The 21,947-nt window shown below is 41.1% G+C and overlaps 1 protein-coding gene across 2 annotated transcripts in view; it reads right to left on the bottom strand.

Moving 5' to 3' along the window:
• fras1 (Fraser extracellular matrix complex subunit 1) overlaps positions 1-21,947 on the bottom strand; it is a 315,805-nt gene that overhangs the window by 32,774 nt on the left and 261,084 nt on the right. For both annotated transcript variants that reach the window (XM_034216717.1, XM_034216718.1), the window contains exons 41-49: positions 17,350-17,540; positions 14,606-14,762; positions 9,958-10,221; positions 9,665-9,853; positions 9,115-9,234; positions 7,991-8,170; positions 5,175-5,299; positions 2,850-2,990; positions 2,028-2,255 (exon numbers count right to left, since the gene is read on the bottom strand). In XM_034216717.1, the coding sequence (XP_034072608.1) occupies positions 2,028-2,255; positions 2,850-2,990; positions 5,175-5,299; positions 7,991-8,170; positions 9,115-9,234; positions 9,665-9,853; positions 9,958-10,221; positions 14,606-14,762; positions 17,350-17,540 (1,595 nt within the window). The remainder of the gene's footprint in view (positions 1-2,027; positions 2,256-2,849; positions 2,991-5,174; positions 5,300-7,990; positions 8,171-9,114; positions 9,235-9,664; positions 9,854-9,957; positions 10,222-14,605; positions 14,763-17,349; positions 17,541-21,947) is intronic.

Below are 21,947 nucleotides of genomic sequence, written 5' to 3'. Positions count from 1 at the left end.
GGAGCAGCAGAGCCTTATTATACATCCATGAGCAGAGCCGACAGGCAGGAAGACTCGAGCACACAGCTCGCGCTTCATTATAATATATAAAAAAAGTACACCATGTGTGTCGCATGCCCGGCGCCGTGGGAGGGCCAGGCCCTCCCATTTGATACTCCCCAAATAAAAACACTTTTTTTATTATTTAAAACTTTAAAAAAAAAATATATATATATTTTTTTCAATTATAAATAAACGGTGAACTTTTATGCTACGATGTATGTGATGTCAGATAGTAATTAAAAAAAAATCGCAGGCTATGTCAAATAAATTCATGTGTCTGTTGTGATTTGTGATTCGTCCATTTAGACCAATCACAGCGTCACACTCTGGATTTGTTTATTGTGCATTCTGTAGACTCTCATTTCTGTTTGAATTACAAAATGGACATCAGAAATTGGCTTAAAAGGATTTATTAAAACGAAATAGTGATGAAAGAACTGCAGCCGATGGTGCTGCTTGCGACCCTGCACCTGCCGTTGCAGCAGCACGCCTTAATGTCACAAGCTTGACCTCGGCAAACCCCGGGGCTGAGTTAGCGAGCCCAATCCTTGACTCATCAAGGCGGCCGCCACCAACGCTGTCCTCCGAGGCACAGCTTCTTGTGCCCCTACCATCACCACCTGCATTGCCACACCCTGTACCACACCTGCCAGCATCCTCCTCCTCCTCCTCCTCCTCCTCCTCCTCCTCCTCCTCCTCCTCCTCCTCCTCCTCCTCCTCCTCCTCCTCCTCCTCCTCCTCCTCCTCCTTCTCCTCCTCCTCCGTGCCGGTGCCTCCACTACAGACGCTACCTTGCAGCACATCAACAGGTAGCCTACTATTGGGCCAGCAACCTCTCAAAGACCAACAGCCCCAGATGATCTTGGGGTTAATAAACCCAACCAGGTGAAACTGGATCGTTATCAGGGAGATTGTTTTCAGGAAAGAAGCGCACTTTTGCCACTGCATGGTACAACAACAGACCGGCTTGAAGATTCGTTAAAAGCAGACGCAGCCTTTTGTTTCCCCTGTAGACAGTTAAAGTAAATACATCATCTGATGCGGCTTTTACTGTCAAAGGTTTTTGCCACTGGAAACACGCATTACAGACTGATACAGGACTGCTAAGGCATGCCGCATCAAAAGAACACATTTCATGTGAGAGTTTGTGGAGAGAGAGACAGATACGCGAGGAAACAAATAAGGAAATGAGTACTTTGGTGCAGATCAGCTGCACGGAGCCGTTATTACGTGTCAGTTGTCGTTGATATTATAGTTTTTTAGCTGTCAACCAACTCCCTCTCAGAGGTGACCACGATTCACTCCACAGCATGTCCGAGTCAGGCAGTGGGCTCTTCCTATCGCTGTTTGAGTATACGCTGCACAAAGATGCAGAGTTGGCCAAAATAATGGAAAGCATTCCCCACACAGCAACACACACCTCTCACGACATGCACAATGCCATAATAGAACTAACAGCAGTTCATCGTCTCCGTCTCTACTATTTCTCTCCGAGTGCAACGATGAGGAAGCTGCCATCCTTAACCAGTGTACCTTGTTCGTGATTTACCAGTGTTTGTGCTGCCACGCACACAATGTTTCAATTGTGGTTTCTATGTTGCCCTTTATTTGTGTATTTGCGATAAGTGTGCGTCTTTACGCACTGCTGTTGGCCTTGCTGTTTGATATATATTGTGCCGCAGGCCCGCAGCACGTGATGGTTTTGTGTGCCCTCCCATGAAAATCATATGCCCTCCCTTTAGATTTGTTCTGGCGCCGGGTGTCATAATGGCACATAACAGCTCGCGGCCGCAGATTACTCCGGGTCCCAGACCCCCCCCCCATACCCCAAAAATATTTTTATTGCAGATCTACATGAATCACACAAACGACCTATTTTGGATTCAAAACGGCGAATTTCGCCGAAAGGTGACAAGTTTGCATCCCTGCGCACGCACACACACACACAGGCCTACAGACACACACACACACACACACGCCCCCACCTCCTTTCCGCCCTCCTCCACCATGAAGAGCAGGTTGGTGCCATCTGCCACGCTGAAGGTGAAGCGGTCCTTGAGCGAGTTGGAGCCGTCGTGGTTGTAGCTGATGCGGTTCTGGTAGACGTCGTCCATGGTGAAGCTGCTGGTCTGACGGTAGTGTTGGCCGTTGCTCGTGCGCTCAACGGTGCCGTGACGAGGAGCCTGGACAACGGTGAAGACAATGGACTCCGCCTGGAGGTAGTTAACAGCAACAACGGAGGGAGAGGAAAAGTGTTTTGAATGAGCGGTGAGGATCTTCAGGTGAAAGTACATGTTCGTTGAATATTCTTTTAAAAACCTCTGTCTAATGCTTTATAAATAAAAGTTATTGTTATTTTCTTGCAACTTTAACAACCAAACTGTGGGAAATGTTTACTAGAGAAGAACATAATAATCTTCAGCTTACTTAAGGTCCTTAGTTGCTTTTAAATGTCCTCCTGTGAAAGTAGGGATATTTCTAATTGCCCTAGATGTAGGCATGGTTGTTCACAGATGGTAAACAAAAACAAAAATAAACAGGAAATAACTTGCATTTAAGATTTATGGGATTTACAGTGTATGAGTGTCTGGGGCTGGAGAAGGAAATAGCCTTTATGATGTTGTTGCCAGAGAAAATGAAGCTGTAGAGAAAAGCTGGTTTTATAAACAACTTACACAGCTTAGTTTGGCCGGCTTAGTGGATGATCACCAACTATCATATGGGGGTCCCGCTCTTTGCTAAACTGGTGAAATAAATAAATAAACTCATGGTGAAAGTTGCTAGATTTTCAGGGATTTGTGTGTTACCTCAGTGTCTGCGTCAGTGACTTTTAGCTCAAATTCAGTAATGGTCTTCCTCACTCCTTCCTGAACTCTCATGCCAGGAACCTGGAGCAGAGGCAGGGAGTCGTCCACTGGCTTGATGGTGATGTAGAACGTCTGGGCAACCTGGAGACAAACACAGGACAATATGAAGCCGTGTTTAAGGTTTAATAAATGAAAACGTTGAACCCTTTCCAAACAGTTATCACAACGAGGATTTCCGAGTAGTGTTGTTATTTTGGAGAGCGGTGGCTTCCTCTGTGGTCTCCTGCCGTGGTCCCTGGCTGTACAAGGTTTTGCGTATGATAACCTCATGAAATGAGATACTAACTAGATCTAATGATATCTACAAGTCTTCAGATGTTACTCTCGGGTTCTTTTTTACCTCATTGATTGTTCTGCATTGTGCCTTTTGAGACATCTTTTCTGGGGGCCCTCTCTGTAGGCTTATAGTAAAGCCACAATACTAAATTAGCTATTTTTATAGAAAATATGTCTAAATATGGGCCGATAAATAACATAACTATTTTGTTATCCTTTCCAGCTTTATGCAAATCAACAACTATTGATCGTAGGTCTTCTGGGATCTTTTTTGAGAGGCATGGTTTCACATCAACAGATGCTTCTTGTGTAATTACATATTTATTTTCAATATTTGAGTGATTACTACAATCTTGTTTCAATGATTAAAACAAGGTTTGCCAGCTAAATCAGCAAGCTTTTGTTAAAGTATAGGGGTTCACATCCTACAATGTGAATGTTTGAACAATGTTTTCAATGGATAAGAACCAATAAATAATTGGTATGCTTTTAGTAAAAAACTGATTGTGTTTGTTGATTATTTTTGTGGCTAATGAAAAGGTGGTGTAGATACTTGGCTTTTACATTTATTTACGATTTTGCACTGAGACGAATGATGATTGTAATGGTGCTGAATATATCAAAAATCTGTCCCTACCTATGAACATTTTAGTCAAGCCAGAAAATTACATTTGGTTAAAACACATTACTGAAATAGCAAATAATTCAGTTTGAACAGATACTATGAACTGCCATGCCCTTGAGGTATCTCATTACACCACATAGTAAAAACATGCTGCTTTAGTTACACATTACAATTACATTTTAACTGAACTTTAATGCAGAACACTTGGTTATTAATATGCCGTTCTTTTCTAACAAAAAACTGAAAAAGCCTCCCAACTGGATAGAGCAGCTTTAACAAAAGTAAAAACACTGAACCACTTCACGAGCACTTACCACTACAGTGGCCAAAAAAAAAAACCCACACACTGCAGCCAGCCAGGCGTGAAGGCCAAATGACCTTTTTCACATGTTTACTCAAGTCCTTGTGGTCCTCATTAGTCAGATTTATGCATGAGGCATACTGCGGTGGGGGGAGCTGGAAGGGCTTGAGTACCGCTTCCTCACCGCTCTGAAAGCTTGGGGTTCCTAAGATTAAATATAAATATATTTTTAGATTATATGTTAAAATGTAATTTACTAGGGGTCAAAAGTATTTTACTAATCCATTTATAAAAAGGAGTGCAATATATTTATGCCAAAAAGCTTAGTCTCGCAACCAAAAGGCCAGGCTTTTATGTGGAGAATGAGCACTGCATGAGAACTGAAAGACGCAGACGTGCCAAGTGGGGAATGTTATTGTTAGAAGGTGCTCAAGTACAAATTGCGTACATGCCAGACTCACCTCTTAGAACAGAGTGTTTTTTTCCTAAACTTGAATGTGATTGGAATGTCTACACTGAGCTGGCAATTTTGTGAAAACTTACTTTGCACCTGGCTACAGGCTATATAAAAACAGGTCATGGTGTGGCAATACATACCATTTTTTACATCAACCACACAGTAATGAAAGAGAACATAGCTTGTTTGTGTGTGTGCGCTGGGGAAGGGGGATAGGACAACGTTTCTAAATAATGCAATCTACAAAAAACACCCCAATATTTAATACATCCTAGCCTTGGAGGGACCGTAGGTGCTAATAAAGTCTTGTTAAGGTGTACCCCAGGGAACCTCACTGGGTCCACTTTGTTTTGCATTGTGGACAAACTCCTTGTGAGAGATGCAACAATACAACTTTTTCTCTCCTCATAAGAATAATGTCAACCCTACCAGTGCCTAACTTTATGGAACTCATATGAGATGTAACATAAGTTCAAATTTAACATCAACGCGTTCTTCAAGGTACCCTCTTGAGCTACTTCATTATGTGACCAAACTGAACTTAACCATCTTTAACCAGTCTTAAAATACCTTTTTACTTTTCCCAGAGTTGACCCTCTTATTTACCTCATTTGTCCCGTCCGACACAGTGAATGAGAACTGGTCAGCATGCTTCTCTTCTTCACTGGTGTGGACGTACTGGATGCTGCGCGATGCAAGATCGGCCTGGGTAAATGTGCTGATTCTGGTGCCTGGACAGAGAAGAAGAATAGTTGTACAGTCACAGTATGCAGACAAAGACACTACAAACATCAATAGGACATCTGTTCTATCCATCTTTCTCTTTAAACACATGCTGCCACAGTCTGTTTGCGTTACTTATTTATACATGTGGTGGTTTTCCTCACAATCCTTCCGGTACTGGATTCTAGTGTCAACTGTCTTCGGACCAATTATTCTGCTTATATTTATGATTACAATTAGTTTTTGTCTTTGCAGACAGTACCCCCCCCCCCCCCCACCCCACTTCCTTGCCATTTAGTTTTAGATCACACACTGTGTCTGTTCTCTTTTCTTTGTTGGCTTTACTTTTTGTAAAGTGAAGTTAAAGTAAAGGCTTTTTAGGAGGCTCCAGCTCCTCCTCACTCTTAAAACTCAGTGGGAAACGTAATCAGGTTTGATTGCAGCGATCAAACAAAACTCTGCATGAATCTAAAGGCAATTGTCTAAAAAAAGAAATTGTTCATCACAGGAGTTCAATTTCTGCTGATTTGTTAAGGCTGGCTGCTTAAAGACACATGCGTCACCCTTTCAGAAAGAGCCAATTGAGTTCTTTGTGTGATATCTTTAACATATTTATGATTGACAATGTAGGTTTGATGAATGCAAAGGAGAGAATATATCCAAACTTACATTTTCTCTCATTTCATTTCATAACGGACGTTGAACAAATCAAAAATCCTCATATACATTGCTATATTAATACCAGATGGGTGCACTGCACGGCATGCGATTCCTATCATTTTAAATAGGCAGGTACCGTTTTTAACAGGCCTGTCATTGTATGAAGTAAATCATGTATAAATGGACATTCTGTTCCATTGATGACTTTGATGGGAAAGTAAAAACTTTACGTCCCCAGGATAGGATCAAAATTATTTCCTCAAGCAGGCAGGATGGATGAAACGTCTTTTTCAACACGTCATGGAGGGTATTAAGGAAATGGAAATGGAGGCTTTGTAACATCAATCTTCTTCATGTCAACTTTTGACACAGCGAGACGCGTTGAAGTCGACGGCCCTTCTCGTTTGTGTCATCTATTTCCCAGCTGGATGTTTATGCATCATCATGATCGGGACAGGCGCAGGCAGTTGTCTCAGTCAGGGATGAAAATACCTGCTTATTTGCCCCATCATATTAAATTGAAATGTATTTTCTTGACACAAAATACCAATTTTGGCCAAATGTAATATATATTTTTCTCACTCAGTGAGTCAAAAGATTACAAGATTTTTTTAAGAGGCTTGACTTGTATTTTTCTAAGGCTTCCTAGCTGCACTTACTGTTTGTTAGGCATTATTGCCTTCTTCAAATCAAAATAATGTCTCAACAGTTACACAGTATCTACATCACTTTTGATGTGCTGTTAAACTAATCTGTAATTCTGCATTGATATGAGGATAGAAATTCAGTGAAACAACCAAGAAAATATTGCTGAGAGATAGATAATTGACTTTGAGCTCACTGACAGATGATGATGAAGTCCAACTATAAGTATCTTTTGAGTGTGTTGATATATTGGCCCACAGAAATGCACAAAGTATTCCGATGGACCCTCAGCTGCACTAAACATGTAACATATATGAAATATGAAATATTTAAACTATCTTTTTTGCTTTCTATTTGGGTTATGATCCTAAATGATGTTCTTGGATTGATATATGATGTATTGTATATTTTCCTGTCAGTATTTAAATTAAGTGCAGGACATATAAATAATCCTTGGTTCTTTTTAAGCCCTTGCTAAACGAAGGGGGCCAAAAGTTACACACTCTGACTTTAAATGATAAATGAAGTGGATTTCTGTTTATAAACTGTAATAAATAATATTATAAAGATAACCATATGGTACACACAGTACATTTTCAGAATGTAGGATAACATTGGTACAGAACAAATGCCACAGAGCAGAGCTTGTTAAATGTGACACCTTAATATAATAAGGAGTAACATTAATAATAATAACAATAATTAACACGAGTGGAGCCAAGTGACGTTTCGTTAGTACTCTAGTCAGCAGACTTGAAGATGTGCTTAGCATTATGGGTATTCTGATCTATATTGTCCTTCAGACATGACCACAATCAATATGATATTAGAAGATTAGTAGACCACCTAACAATCTTACATACTGTGTCCGGCCATGTGACTTAGGTTTCATTCTAGTAGTCTCTCTCTTCAAATTCCTTTTTTAAATTACATTGCTCCTGATTGGTGAACAACGGCCTTGAGTGACTTGGGATGATTTGGCTTAAGAGTGGGAACGTAGCTCTCTGTGCTGTTACTTTGATATTCCTTGTAGGCTGTCAGGATATCCCACAGGAGCAGCTAGCTGTGCGTGTTAGCGTGGAATGACAGGCTGGCTAGCGGTAATTATCCGGAGCTGCTCTGTGGCTCTGGAGGTGAGCTGATGCTCAGAGAGCAGAGAGTGGTGTTAACATCCAGCTAATTAGCATGCTGCGAGAGCGTTGGGCGATGTGGGGAATCCATTCAGCCGGGGCAGGATTGTTTAATAGCAGGGAAGCGAATAATCACTTCTTTGTGCATTTCATTTGTTTACTTTGCATAAAAACAGCTTAAGATGACATAGTGCAAAATAATCGTTTAAATTGCTAAATGGAGATAGGAACAGTGAGTTTGGTTGTTTGTGTGCGTGTTGGTACCTGGGCTGTTGGCGTGCTCCAGGTGACCCAGGCTCGTCTGTTTGGTGATGCGATAGATGAGCTCCCCCGGCTCACTGTCCTGATCGCTGGCAGACAGCTGCAGCGTGGTCAGCTTCTTCATCGTGTTTTCATCCAGAACCAGGCCTTTGTTTACCACCACAGACGGAGGAAGACGGTCCTCTGGAGGAGAGAAGAAGAAGGTTAGTCACGTAAAAAGAAGACAGGAAGGAAGGAAAAGAAACACTTCGGAGCAAAAATAAATCTAGGGAAAGCATAGAGGCCCTTGCGAAATTTGTGAAAACAATTCATCCAAAAGCAGATAAAAATATTGAGTCAATTTCTCATCCTCGGGCTGAAACAGCGGAGGAGCTGAGACTGATTCAGAGCGGGAGAAGAGAGAAGATAACAGGAGCAGTATTAGGAAATAGAGAAATGACAACAACAACCAGAAAACAGAAACAGATAAGGTTCAGTGACAGCAAAGAGGGACGAGGTTCAACGTCTGTGTGAAAGAGTGATACAGGTTTGAGAAATATGGACAAATGGCTGGGAGAGATTGAGAGGAAGAGCAGGGAAGTAATCAGAGGGCAGTGTGGTTGAAAGGGATATGAACGGCCACGCCTGAGAGAGCATAAGAGAGAAAAACGGAGGTGAAAGATACAGAACAAGATAAAACGTTAACTGGGAAAGATATGAGCGCATCATGTTTAACCGAGAGGGACACTCCTTCAGTCTGCAGCAGCTGTATTAGTGTGGATTGTATCTGCTGAGCCCCAAGAAGGAAGTGAGTGGAAAGGAGAGGTATTGGTGGAGGTTTTACTGTCACAATCGACAAGAAACAATCCAACTGAGACACTGACATCTGTTCCTAAAATGGGCTACATCTGAATGAAATTCTTCCTTAAAAAAGGCTTGATAAGTGTTTTCTTACGCCCATTTCAGATCATCTCTGACCTAAAGCTATTTCAGATGCAACAACAGTTTATATGCGCAATTCACATTCAGGATTTGTCCAAGGTGCGAAGGGATACATCTGTAGTAATCGCCCTCTTCTCTCCACCAAATGACGCAACACTTCATGTTGCTTGAGCACAGCGGCTAAGAGAGGAATGAGGAAGCCTTACCGAGCACGCTGATGAAGAAGGACTGGTCGATCAGCTTGTTGCCCTCGGGATCAACCAGGTTGAACTTGAACGACAGGCTTCCCCCCTTCTCCCCTTTCTCATGGTTGTACTGCAGCAGGCCTGCAAGGGAGGGACAGTGTTAACCCAATGTCAGCTCCATGCACATGCAACATATACTGGAATATGTTCAAAAGTGGTGCAGTCAAGGCCACTAGAAGTGGTCAAATGATGACTCATTTCCGGGTTTTAAGACTCATTCCTGCACCACTCTATATCTTCTGGAAGTATTTGGGTTTATGGGCAAGTGGTTTTAAATTGAGAGGAATACTAGCACTGACATTACCACTGGTTTGAGATGTAAACCTACATAAACAACAGGTTTTTTTCATGTATAAAACAATAACATTTATACAACAAATACACTTTGCTTCTCAAAAATGTTTCTTGAGGAAAGGGCAAAGACTTCAGCAGAATTACGGATAATATAAATAGCTTTAGCTTTCATAACAGTTACATCACAAGTTTTAACATCATAAAAGCACACTGGCACCTTTGTTGACGTCCTCCTGAGTGAAGCTCTGTATGGGACCTTTGACAGAAATCTTCTCCACATCCCCGCTCTGGCTGAGCTGCAGTTTGCCGGCTGGAGGGTCTTTTGTCAGGACGTAGCGGAGCTTCAGGCTGTCTGAGTCGATGTCAGTACCTTTCAGATTCTGCTCCGTGATCTTAATCGAGGATCCTGAAACCATTCACAGTATTAGGTATCTGTACCTCCCGTTAAACCCTTCATTTAAGACTCTCTGAGACCTTTTATCAGCATTAAGTCCTCCCATCCACTCTCACCTGCCGGGAGCTGCAGGCCTCTGTTGACGGTCATGTGGGGTCCTTCGCTCCTCCTGACATCCATGGTGAACTCCAGGCGGCCCGTTTGTGTATAGATGCCATCTGTGAGGGTGAAACCCATTTCATCTGCACCCCCGCTGACTGTTTCAGGTGTGTAGACAAGCAACTGGTCCAGGATGTCCTGGTAGGTGAAGGTGGAGCCCTGCAAGAGGACCCGGCCGTTCTCCAGAGGCTGAGAGTAAAACTGCCGTCTGCGGAGTTTTCCTGAGGGAATCACAGAAAAATGAAACCCTTACTTGTAGAGGAAACTTCTGTGTAGCTATGCAGTGGGAGTCACCGACTCAGGAAGGAGACACGGGAAGAGCAGTAGCTTTGATGTCAAACACATGATGGTTTATTTGGAGTTAACGGCCGGAGGATTCACATCACAAGTCCAAGAGTCAGAGGTTCTGACTTCACGGTAGAGTTGCCACGTCAATTCTGAAGAACTCTACCCCAGACCCCTGTATTTAGCTAGTTCAGAGAGCATCATCAACATGCTGCATAACAAGATAGAATGATAACACCTCTATCAGCTGACGCCAACAGGCAGGAACAGGGAGACAAAACACTGAGAGCACAGCAGCCAAGGTTACAGGTGCCTGTGCTCAGTCAGGACAGTTTGAACTGATAAACTGGGTCAAAGTTATGGGCCTTGGAAAATATTTCCACAACATTACTTAGATATGAACTGATCTAGACTTGTCCATAGTGTAACAATTTCAGTGTGTAATAGAGGTGATGTCCCTAATTAACCTCAAACATGTATTTAGCATTTAAGCATTAGCACCTTTTTGTGCAGTATTTACAGTAGTGCGTCCAATTGTAAGTCATTCAGTTTGGATATGCTTTCTGGTGATAAATACATTGAATGTACCATCTACTGTACTGTTCATGTACAGTATATGTATGAAAATACTTGAACATTGTGTAATAGTTTTATTAATAATGTGTTGAAAACTCCAGGACTTAATACTAGTACCACCCATTATTTTCCGTTGACACCTTATGCTGACATGACAAAAATGTGATAGCATGAGGCATTTGTGTGCCAAAGTGTGCAAGAGAGTTGTCGCTTCCTGATGTCTTTATTGGAAACGGTATCTATCACACTGTCTCTGATAAATCTGTGCACATTTCCGTGTGTGTGTGTGTGTGTGTGTGTGTGTGTGTGTGTGTGTGTGTGTGTGTGTGTGTGTGTGTGTGTGTGAGGGCAGTGGAGAGGCAGCCTATTAAAAGATGATCTGTCTGGGACTCATCGTCCTATATGAAATCACTCCTCTCCGGCTCTCAGTGCCATCAGCCGTACACCCTGCTGGTTTTATGGCGCTAGTGCACTCAGTTTCAATGGCAGCTTTATGGTACTTTTACTGGGCAATGGAGGACGGGGGGGGCTGGTATGAGCTATGTCCCCAAGCAGGAGTCTCGCAGGGGGCAAAGGGTTGAAAAGAACACCAAGCAAGAAGCAAATTGGATATTTTTAGTTTGGAATCATTTTTTTAAGTGGCTTTTTGGGTCTTTCATCAAGACCAAACATTTTGTTTTTACATTCGTTTTTGTGAAAAAAGTGTATTATGTTCAAAAAGGAGGTATTTCACAAGCTGGAATTCCTCCTAATATTCACAAGATGATAAACGTATGCAGATTGGTAAGGAATGAAATAGGAAGAGGTTCTTTCCACCACATGGCCAAACATCTAAAACATGATCCCATTCCCACTGGTTAAAAAAAAAACATGGTTACTTAGTGTAACCCTAGTTCTAGACCTCTGTTGGACTTTTTTGGGTAACTTCACCAATAACATGAATGCAATCACCCACTGAATTTGCATTGAATTAATGTAGCAGGCCAATCGGGATGAGCCTATCCAACTGCATGCGTCGACTCCACAGTGTATAAGGCAGCAAACGCATGGGGGGTAATCGGTTAGGAGTATTACCCATAGAGGCCATTAGAGGGCCTGTGTGATTTAGAACTGATTCCTTGAACTGGAATTTCCCCTTAAAACTAAATTGGACCCAACTGAGAATATGTTGCTTCGAATATGTCCAGCATAGTAAAATACGAGATCTTTTTTTTCTCTCTCTTTATAATAAAGCACTTACTTTTTATTACACTAATAAGTAAATGGGATTACTTTTACACAAAGTAAATCCATTAAAGCTTACGTGTCTGTGTTAACATTAGCTGAAACGTAATTGAATCCATTAAGGCTCCTACAATTCACAAGAAACATTTTCTAATTGGGTCTTTATGGGTTTTTTTCTCTTCAATTTAGAACATTTAGCAAAACAGTGTTTTTTGTCTCTCCTTCGACATGATTCTAATCCTGCATTTTATTGTGAAGCAATATGTTTGAGCCAACCAAGCTTTGGTGGACAGCAGAGAAAACTCAATTTGAGATGGAAAACAGAGTGTTTGGAGGTCAGTTGATTTGAGTGTGTGTCGTGTGCTCCGAGTGTGTGAGGAATGGGTGCAGTCAGCACCCCGCTGCAGTGTTTGTCTTCTTTTAAACTGTTTGTTATGTGTGTGTGTGTTTGTTAGGATACATGATGTGTATAGGGGTATGCATGTGTGTATATATGCTAATATATCTGTTTGCATAATTTTCCAATGTTTACCTGCAGTAAATGATTTGTATGTATGTTAATAAACATGAGGATCTGTTTTGAAGCACCGCTGTAGCTGACATCTCCATTATATTTGAAAGGCAGTTATAATGATGCCATAATAACTGCCTAATGGCTGGTTAACATGATAACACACACTGTTAATACTTCAATGAAAAACTGAAATGCTTGAATGATTGTGCCTTCTGAGCAACTGTGAATTCAAATCAAGACATTTCTTTGTCTCTCTATTTATTTCAAAGCAACAACATCCTTATGTTATGTCAGCTGCTTTTTGACAGCTATTACAGTTTCGTGACTGATTTTCTTCTATGCTGAAACTCACTCAGATTCCTGAACTACGTCAAGGCTTTCTTCTTATCTTAGAGTGAAATGAGGGTTCATATTTGCATGTAGTGTCTCTACTGTGACATGTTTCCATGCTTTAATGTTCAAAAAGGTCTTTCTTTTCCTCATACGGCCTCTTTTCACCCTCCCACAGAGAGAAACTCCCACACACTCCCACATCTCTAAATGGTTGACCAATTTTTGCCTTGGCAGAACATTTACAAAAACCTATACAGCCCACTACAGGAAAGGGAACCTGTCAGCATTGCAGGGCTGTTGCTTTGGGCTGTAGCCTTTATACAGTAGTGCAGTGGTTCCCAAACGGTGTGCCGTGGGATTTTGTGACAACCATACGTTATTATTGCAATATACAACTACACAAACAATTATTATTTTTTTATTTACTATATCAGTACTTTGTAGGTTTATATGTACGTAATCTGCGCGACTTGCGCGTCCACATCTCCACGTGCAGTGCTGCATAAACATGGCTGAGTCAGCGATAACTCTCGAGGGGTGGAGGTATGCCCATTATTTTGAGTTCGTCCGAAGAATAGACAGGAATGTGACGGTGAGGTGCAAACTGTGTCCAGGCCAGAAGCTGTTATCCACTGCTGTAAACACCACGTGGTCAAACCTCAACAAGCACCTGCAAAGAACACATGCTAAGGTGAAGCTAACGCACACGCTATTTGTTGTTTGTTTATATCACGTAGTCTGTTCTTCTTCTCTGTCTTCCGGTTGTTGCCTGTTTTGAATGACAAATACACACTACCGCCGCCTGCTGGTAAGGAGAGTTATTGCCACTCACGCATGCGCAGTTCGTACGTGCTCGGGCGAGTAAAGTAACGAGTTACTTTATGTAGATAGTAACGAAGTAGTGTAATATATTACTTTAAAAAAAAAAAAGTAATATGTAATATATTAAAAAAAAAATTGTAACGACCCCATCTCTGGAGTTGGCGTTCTCTACTCTGATTTACATGAAGAACAACAGGAGGTCACGGCTCTCTGTTGAACAGGACTTGCGAGTGGCCCTCTCCTCAGTGCCACCAAGGATTACAAAATTCTGCGCGCCCCGACAGGCACATGTATCTCACTCATTTGTAAGTCGGCAAAATATTTACAATAGCACATGTTTCAATGCTGATTGCTGAAATGTTACATTTATAATGTGTAGTTCAGGACCATGGACAATGCAGCTTCCTTGCATTGACAGTTCTCTGTGCTGAATTTCCTTTGCCTCATTTTTAATGTTGTGACCTGTCTGGTTTAAATGAGTGTGTTGCTGCTTTGATGAAGCCTAATTTGATAAAGTTTCAAATACATTTCTGAAATATTTCGTTAATAAATATTTCATGAGTAATATAGTTGTCTTTGTCACATTTTATTTGGCATTAGTCAATAATTATGCACATTTACAGATATTTTACATGATATGAGTGATAACACGTGTTTTAAGGGCTATTTTGCACAATAGGTGTGCCTTGAGATTTTTACTTGTCCTTTGGTGTGCCTTGGGCACAAAACGTTTGGGAACCACTGCAGTAGTGTGTGTGTGTGTGTGTGTGTGTGTGTGTGTGTGTGTGTGTGTGTGTGTGTGTGTGTGTGTGTGTGTGTGTGTGTGTGTGTGTGTTATTAACAGTGCTTACCGTAAGAAGGCTTCCTGACGATGGTGAACAGGATCTCGTTGTCCGGTGTGTCCTGGTCCAGGACGCTGAGAGACGAGTTGGTGATGACCACTCCGGAGTTTTCCTCCACGTGGATGCTACTGACTGCCACCACAGGCTCTCTGTCCTCTTTACTCTCCTGAAGAAACAAATAAAACAATGCATAATGATATGCTCTAAGATTCCTCATATGTCTTACATTACTACTTGTTAACTGACATGTCTGTTAGTTTTTATATGAACTAGGCTGGAAACATTTAATCACACTACTAAGACCACCATGCTTTGGCAACGTTTTGGAAAATGGTCTGACTTTATGCCAACAATTCAGAAATCATTCAAACTAAGCTGTGATGTTATCATACATTTAAAAAAACACTGAAGTCTCTTTATTACTATGATTATTATTATGATGTCTTTTTTTTTAACAAGGACCATCCATAAAATACATTTTTCACAAAAAGATGATGATGCCAGATTTAAGATAATAGCTAACTTCCATCTGCAGTCCTTTGGCAGGTACACACATAACAATCAAACGCTCAAACATTTCTTAAGGGTTGTCACACTAACAATTATATAACAGATCAAAGTACAGATCTATAAATTACCAGCACATGTATCAGTACAACTATAATAATGCTACTCATTTCAACTGTATTTATTGTATCTCCCCTGAAAGTAAATGTTTGTTAATTGTGATCATGATTGGTCACAGATGAATATTGTGATTACACAATTAAATGTTTTCATCAATTGACACCACTTATACAGGGTTTATGCAGGAATCCTGAAGTCAAATGTAAGACCCTTTAAGACCTTTTTTAAGACCCTTTCCATAGATTTTAAGACCTCATCGCCACTTTGAGTTTTAACCGGTTACCTTGGCGACACACTTCACCTCACATTGACTATATACAGATTGATTGTCCTTCCTCCTGATCTTCCAACCATTTGGACGCAGACTTGCATTTCCCCATAACGATGTTGTTTAACAACCGGCGTAAACGGACCTCCGCGCTATCAAGCAGTGAGAGTGCGATGTCCTGTTCAGATGACGTCACATCCAACGGGATGCCATAAATAAACTACACAGAATCACACTACACACCTATGCAATGATTACATTCAGGCACACTGTAGAATACAACCTCTTTGGACCATTGATATACTTATTGAAAACAAGTTACAAAATGTAATACCTTGGAAAATGCCGTTTAATATTTTTTAATAGCCTTAATTTTCGCTAAATTGATTTATTAACTTTTAAGTAAGGGATAATGTGCAGCGACGCGGTCATTATGGGGAAAAGAACACCGACAGGCTGATCAGGAGCCCGACCTTCTTAATACCTTGGAAAATGCCATTTAATACTTTTGAATAGCCTTAATTTTCGCTAAATTGATTTATCAACTTTTAATACTTTTTAAGACCCCGCGGACACCCTGCAAAGTAACTGGCAACTGAATATGTGTCGCCGTTTGATGTCTGTCTGGACCGCTGCGTAAAAAGGAGGTTTTCTGCCCGTTACTTCTCCGCTGTTTTCTTGTTGCTCTTGTCTTGTCATTTAGAAAAGCAAACTGCATGCAGTTTGCTTTTCGGCCAAACTGTATACAGTTAAATCGAACGGACTTGTTTGTGCAGATGTGAGCGTCCTTAACAACGGTCAATAAGTGCTTGACAGCGGTCTGTCTCTTCTGGATTAACAACGTGTCACGTGTTCTGAATTGACCAATCAGAATCGAGTATTCAACTAAACCATGTAATAATACTTTTTAAGACCCCGCGGACACCCTGTTATATAAACACACAGTTTTTATTTTCACCTTTACATTTTCATACACACATGCTCAAAGACTTACAGTATGCATAGTACAGATCACACACACACACACACACACACACACACGCACACACACACACACACACACACACACACACACACACACACACACACACACACACACACACACACACACACACACACACACACACACACACACACACACACACACACACACACACACACACACACACACACACACACACACACACACACACACACACACACACACAGCTCACTGACAGCCTCATCATTTCAACTCAAGACATTAAGCAGCCTTCAGTGATTGATATGGATGCTGAGTGTGTTTAGGTGCAGATCAAGGGTAGTGGTCCATTTTGAAGTTACTGGTCCGTAAAGCTGAGAAGTCCCAGCTAAACACAGCTCAAAGTGTTCCTGATGACACAGAGCAGCTCTCGTATCCATGGTGTTTTGGTCCTTAGGGTTTACATTTTTAAAGGTAATAAATTAAGAAGAATCTTTTGCTTTTCTAACTTTTACTTTTACTAAAAACTCCATAGGGCAGAACTCCGTCTAATAAAATCTCATTTTATATATTTGACTTTCACAGTCAACATGATAATGGTATTCCAGTGTATTTAGAGATATTTGGGACTGATGAACTGCTGAAGAAAATGTCAGCAGCTCAATAAAATGTGCTTTCTTTCTGTTAGATGTGTACAGACAATGTGTATGATTTGATGGGTGAAGATGTGAAATGTAAAGAAAAAAAGTTTGGCATGATGGATGGTGTTGAAGACCAAGTCTGTAACCAGGTGATGTCAAACTGAAAATGTAAATATAACTTACATAAACTACTAAAATGTCAATAAGATGTGGCTCAAAAAGCATACATATTTCAAGAGTTACGGAACACAGTTACCTGGATGTCAATTTCGACGTTGAAAGCCTCCGTCTGGCTATGTCCGTCGCTGATGTAGAAGCTGAACACGTCCTGTTTGGCCGGAGCTTTTTTCTGGCTGTCCTGGACGTAGAAGATGTGGTCAGCCGTCAGGTCCTCCACAGAGAAGGGGACATCGGGGGTGATGGCCCTTGAGCCGCCAATTGAGCCTCCTGGTGGACGGAAGAACAGAGACAGAAGAAGAAGAATACTTAATTAATCCCCCAGGGGAAGTACAGTTTAGTCACAATTGGAGTACATGGATGCACAAACCATATTAGACCGCATTAAGGGAGAGGTGTCAAAACGAAAGGGCTGCCATAGTTCAGAGCCCGTGAGCAGTGTGAGGGTAGGCTGTGAACTTAAAAAAAGGTTAATATATATATTATATATATTTTTTCTGTTCAACCAGTGACCATCAGGTTTCCAAGGCACTAAAGACTGAGCTACAACCTGAAGAACAGGTGACTCTCTTAACTTATCTCCAGTCCATTACATTTTAGGGATTTTTCTAAAAAAGGTTTAACACACCATTTTCGTGCTTGTGGGGACTTGAACCAATGACCATCAGATTCCCTACCCCCTAGGGACTGACCTACAGCCTGAAGAACAAGTGACTCTCTTAACTTATCTCCAGACCATTACATTTTAGGGAACAATTGCTTTAAAAAAATTTTTTTTTTACATAACTTCTAAGACTTTGTCACTGCTTATTATGAAACTCTCCCTTCGTCTTGTATCTTCAGGTATGGCGTCACATGACAGAAACACAGATCTCTCCAGCCTCCCAGGCGTCCAGTTACAGAGCCATCACTTATTGCTTCTGACAGCTGGGATGACAGCAAACCTTGTCTCGTGTCCCCAAACAGCCTTTTTATTTCCCTTAAGTCACATTTGTCTGGCAGTTTGGCTGCGGGATAGATGCGCTGAGGCCATTTTACAGTTACCGTCTATTCTGCGACTTCGTGGCAGCAGAGGAGAGTCGCAGCGAAAGTGCAAAATCAACCTTGAGATATCTGAAGTTGGAGACAAAGTGTGAGTGTCTTTGTCAAAGGAGACAGATGACTCCGCAGTGAGCTGAGTCAGGGCTCCGCAGGGAATAGCTGATGTGAGTATGTGTACTTGTTTGTGTAATTCAGGCAGAAGGGTAAATCACATCGCGTCTCCATCATCTGGCTGTTATAAGGTGAGGGAAGAGAGCCTCTTATCAGGATGGGATAATTATCTTGATTTGAAATATAAATGAGTAAACAACAGGATATCTCAGAAATATGAAGAAAGCGAGTGAAATCCAAAAACAGTTTTGTACCTTTAAATATTTCTGAGACTTTGAATGTTTCCAGTTGCTTTAAAGGAAGCAACTGGAAAATGCTTGTTGGAACAAACATTTAAAAATGTTTCATTTTCGAGCCCTTGTAAAGTAGATGTACATTTATCCTCTGACGAACATGAATTGACTGAGCTAATAATTGCAAATACAATTATGTGATATCTGGATTTGGCCTTGGTTAATTAACTTTGATATTTCAGTCTCAGTGTGGTGCTTTAGGAAATCTTGCAAATGTCCAACATTGAATAGGCTCAAAACAGTGTGTGTGTGTGTGTGTGTGTGTGAGTGTGTGTGTGTGTGTGTGTGTGTGTGAGGGTGTGTGACATTTATTTTGTTGTCCAAAAACGATGGAGGGTGTAATATGTCTTACAGCATGTAAAGCATTCAGAAAAACGTGTACCTTTATGCCTATAAACACATATTTTACTTTAATTTCACTTATTTTCCCCAGCAAATTTAATGAAGGGAATTCTTAAATCTTCACTCTTTTCTGGATATACCAACTAACTTTGACAACCATAGCCTAACTTTTATGCTCGCACATTTGAATACTAATGTGGTTTATATATAAATACACCAAATGTATGTAGGTGTGTATTCTATTCTGTATGTCTGTTTGTGTGTGTGAATAACTGTAATGCAATCATGCAAATGAAGAACATCAACATGTGGGTGAATGCTTTTTTGCCGCTTCCCTGCATCTGCACATCAACATATAACCTATGCATGTTGGATTTACTGAGGCGAACAGGGGACACATTGATGGGCTTGCGTCCCCTCTGCCCCCGATGACAGTGACAACCCAGTCCTCTCACACTGCGGACCCCCTCCGTTGAATACCAACGACGGCCCATCTGCTCCAGAAGCCTTCAAGGACATGGAAACACAAGACTGGGGCCAGCTGCAGCAGACAATATAAATATCTGCCTCTGTGCATTTATCCTTCATTAGGTCTGCTGATAACTCCTTCTTGCATGTAATATGGCCGAGCCTAATTTGTATTATTATGGCTTCACATCTGTTATTAAAAAATGAAAAGAAGCGGCTGCTGGAGGGGGCTGTCTTCTACTTAAAACAGAGTGTTTGTTGCGGTTAAAGTTAATGTTCATTTACCAACTTAAACCAGTTTTGCCAGTTGCCATTTAGTTGGATAAGTCATCCAAAAATGTATTCCTTAGGTCATGTGATCAAATCAAATCAAGTTTTATTTATATAGCACATTTATAAACAATTTTTGGTCGAGCCAAAGTGCTGTACATATAATAAAAATAGCCTACAGTAGAGACACTTTACAGCAAATACAACAGCACAGATTGTTCAGAATATCAGTATGAGAAAAACGACACCCTCTGTCCTTAGACCCTCACATCGTACAAGGAAAAACTTCCGGAGAAAACCCACAGTTTAAAGGGAACATGGGAGAAACCTCAGGGAGAGCAACAGAGGAGGGATCCCTCTCCCAGGACGGACAGACGTGCAATAGATGCTGTGTGTAAATTGAAAAGATAATATTTGCAACATAGGTAGTCCAAATGTTTGGAAATGCATGTGATGATAAAACAACCAATGAGAGAATGTGATTGAATGATTGGGAGAACCAAGTGAAGCTTGAGTCAATATTTTTTTCAGTAAAGTTTTATATTGTTAGTCATTTTGTTTAGGCACTACAGTTTACTATGAGGCTTCCATAAAGTTGTAGAACTTAGATAAAAAAATATACCAGCAAAGTTTGTGATATAACTTTGATGTTCAAGTAAAGGTCAAGCCCTAAGACAGGGGTCAGCAACCTGCGGCTCCAGAGCCGCATGCAGCTCTTTAAGCCCTCTCTGGCTCCCTTGAGCTTAGACAAAAATAAGAGGGAAATTAAATAAAAATATTTGTAGGACTATTTATATTTTCTTGCATGGTTGAAAATGTTTCGTATTCTTGTATTTTGAGGTGATACTGTGACACATAAATAAAAAACAACTGTTTTAATTAGGTCAACTAAAATATGCGTCACATCCTGCTACGGTCCCGCGCCAAAGCCTTTTCTTGCAGGCGAATAACCTGACCCCCGGCTCGATGAGCGAACTATGGATAAATCAAAGAAAAGAAAAGTACGGGAGGAACACAGAGGGTTTAGTTCTGCGTGGACAGAGTTATCTGCTTTCACAGCAAACGATGCTGGTTTACCGGTATGTTTGATATGTGGAGAGAAGTTGTCAAAGGTGCTGCAGCCTTTACGTATCGAGGAACAACAACGGGAGAGGAAGACAGCTGACGATCTTCAGTCTTAATTCAATCACCCAACTCTTTTTAGGGTGCAGCTATAAGTTTTATTTATTTCAAAGTGGGCCCATTTGAATTGTATTTATGTTCTTCAAATGTGCAGAGGACTCCCCAAGTGCTGTGTTTAATTTGTTATTTAAAAGACCCCTGCCCTAAGACATTGGATCTGTAACATCACGGCTTCACATTTTTGCCATGTATAGTTATTGTTTGCTAGGTTGGTTAGTTATCAGGTTTATGTTGTATGTTTAGTGTATAGTACGTGTGTAGATGTTTTGTTCACGTGTGAAGTTATAGTCACCTTTTCTGCCTTTGCCAAGAATCCAAAAGAGTCATTTTTATTGTTTATTTGTTTCCCTAATTAAGTAAAGACTTTTGTTTCTGTACGTTTGTGTTGAGTCATACATTGGAGTCCAAATCATTGCTTAACAGGATCCTACATTTCCCATGATGCAACTCTAACACATTTATTATTAGTGTGCCCCTTGAAAGCAAGCATTTTTCTAAATCTGAGCATATTCTAGGGTTTGATTTGGTTTATGACTTTATTCTGCTCTTACAGTTACCCAGGGGGGATAAGCTCCTTTTCAAATCATCTCACCTTTTCCAACAGTCTCTCTGGGGGACATAGTAAAGTACAGCAGCAATTCAGAGGAGTCAAAGAATTGGGGCTTCAACAATGGCTCCATCTGTAGCTGTGTCCTAATCCACAACATCATCACACTGCGACAGATGGCAGCGGCACCGCAGGGAATTCAACCCGGGATTGTGTGCGTACGAGTGTGACGTAAATAGATATGTGAAAATAATTCAGAGGGGGGTGCAGGTGTGACCGTGTACATGCACACAGAAGTAGCACTGTGTCACCTGTGCTCATGCATGCACATACTGTACGTCTGTTCGTGTTCTGGTTTGTAACTTTACACGGACCACATGGGGGAGGAAAGAAACAACGTCCTAGCTCCTCACAATGCTACTA

Source organism: Gymnodraco acuticeps, unplaced genomic scaffold (assembly GCF_902827175.1).
Source record: "Gymnodraco acuticeps unplaced genomic scaffold, fGymAcu1.1, whole genome shotgun sequence".
NCBI lineage: Eukaryota > Metazoa > Chordata > Actinopteri > Perciformes > Bathydraconidae > Gymnodraco > Gymnodraco acuticeps.
This window is presented reverse-complemented; position numbering and strand designations above follow the sequence as displayed.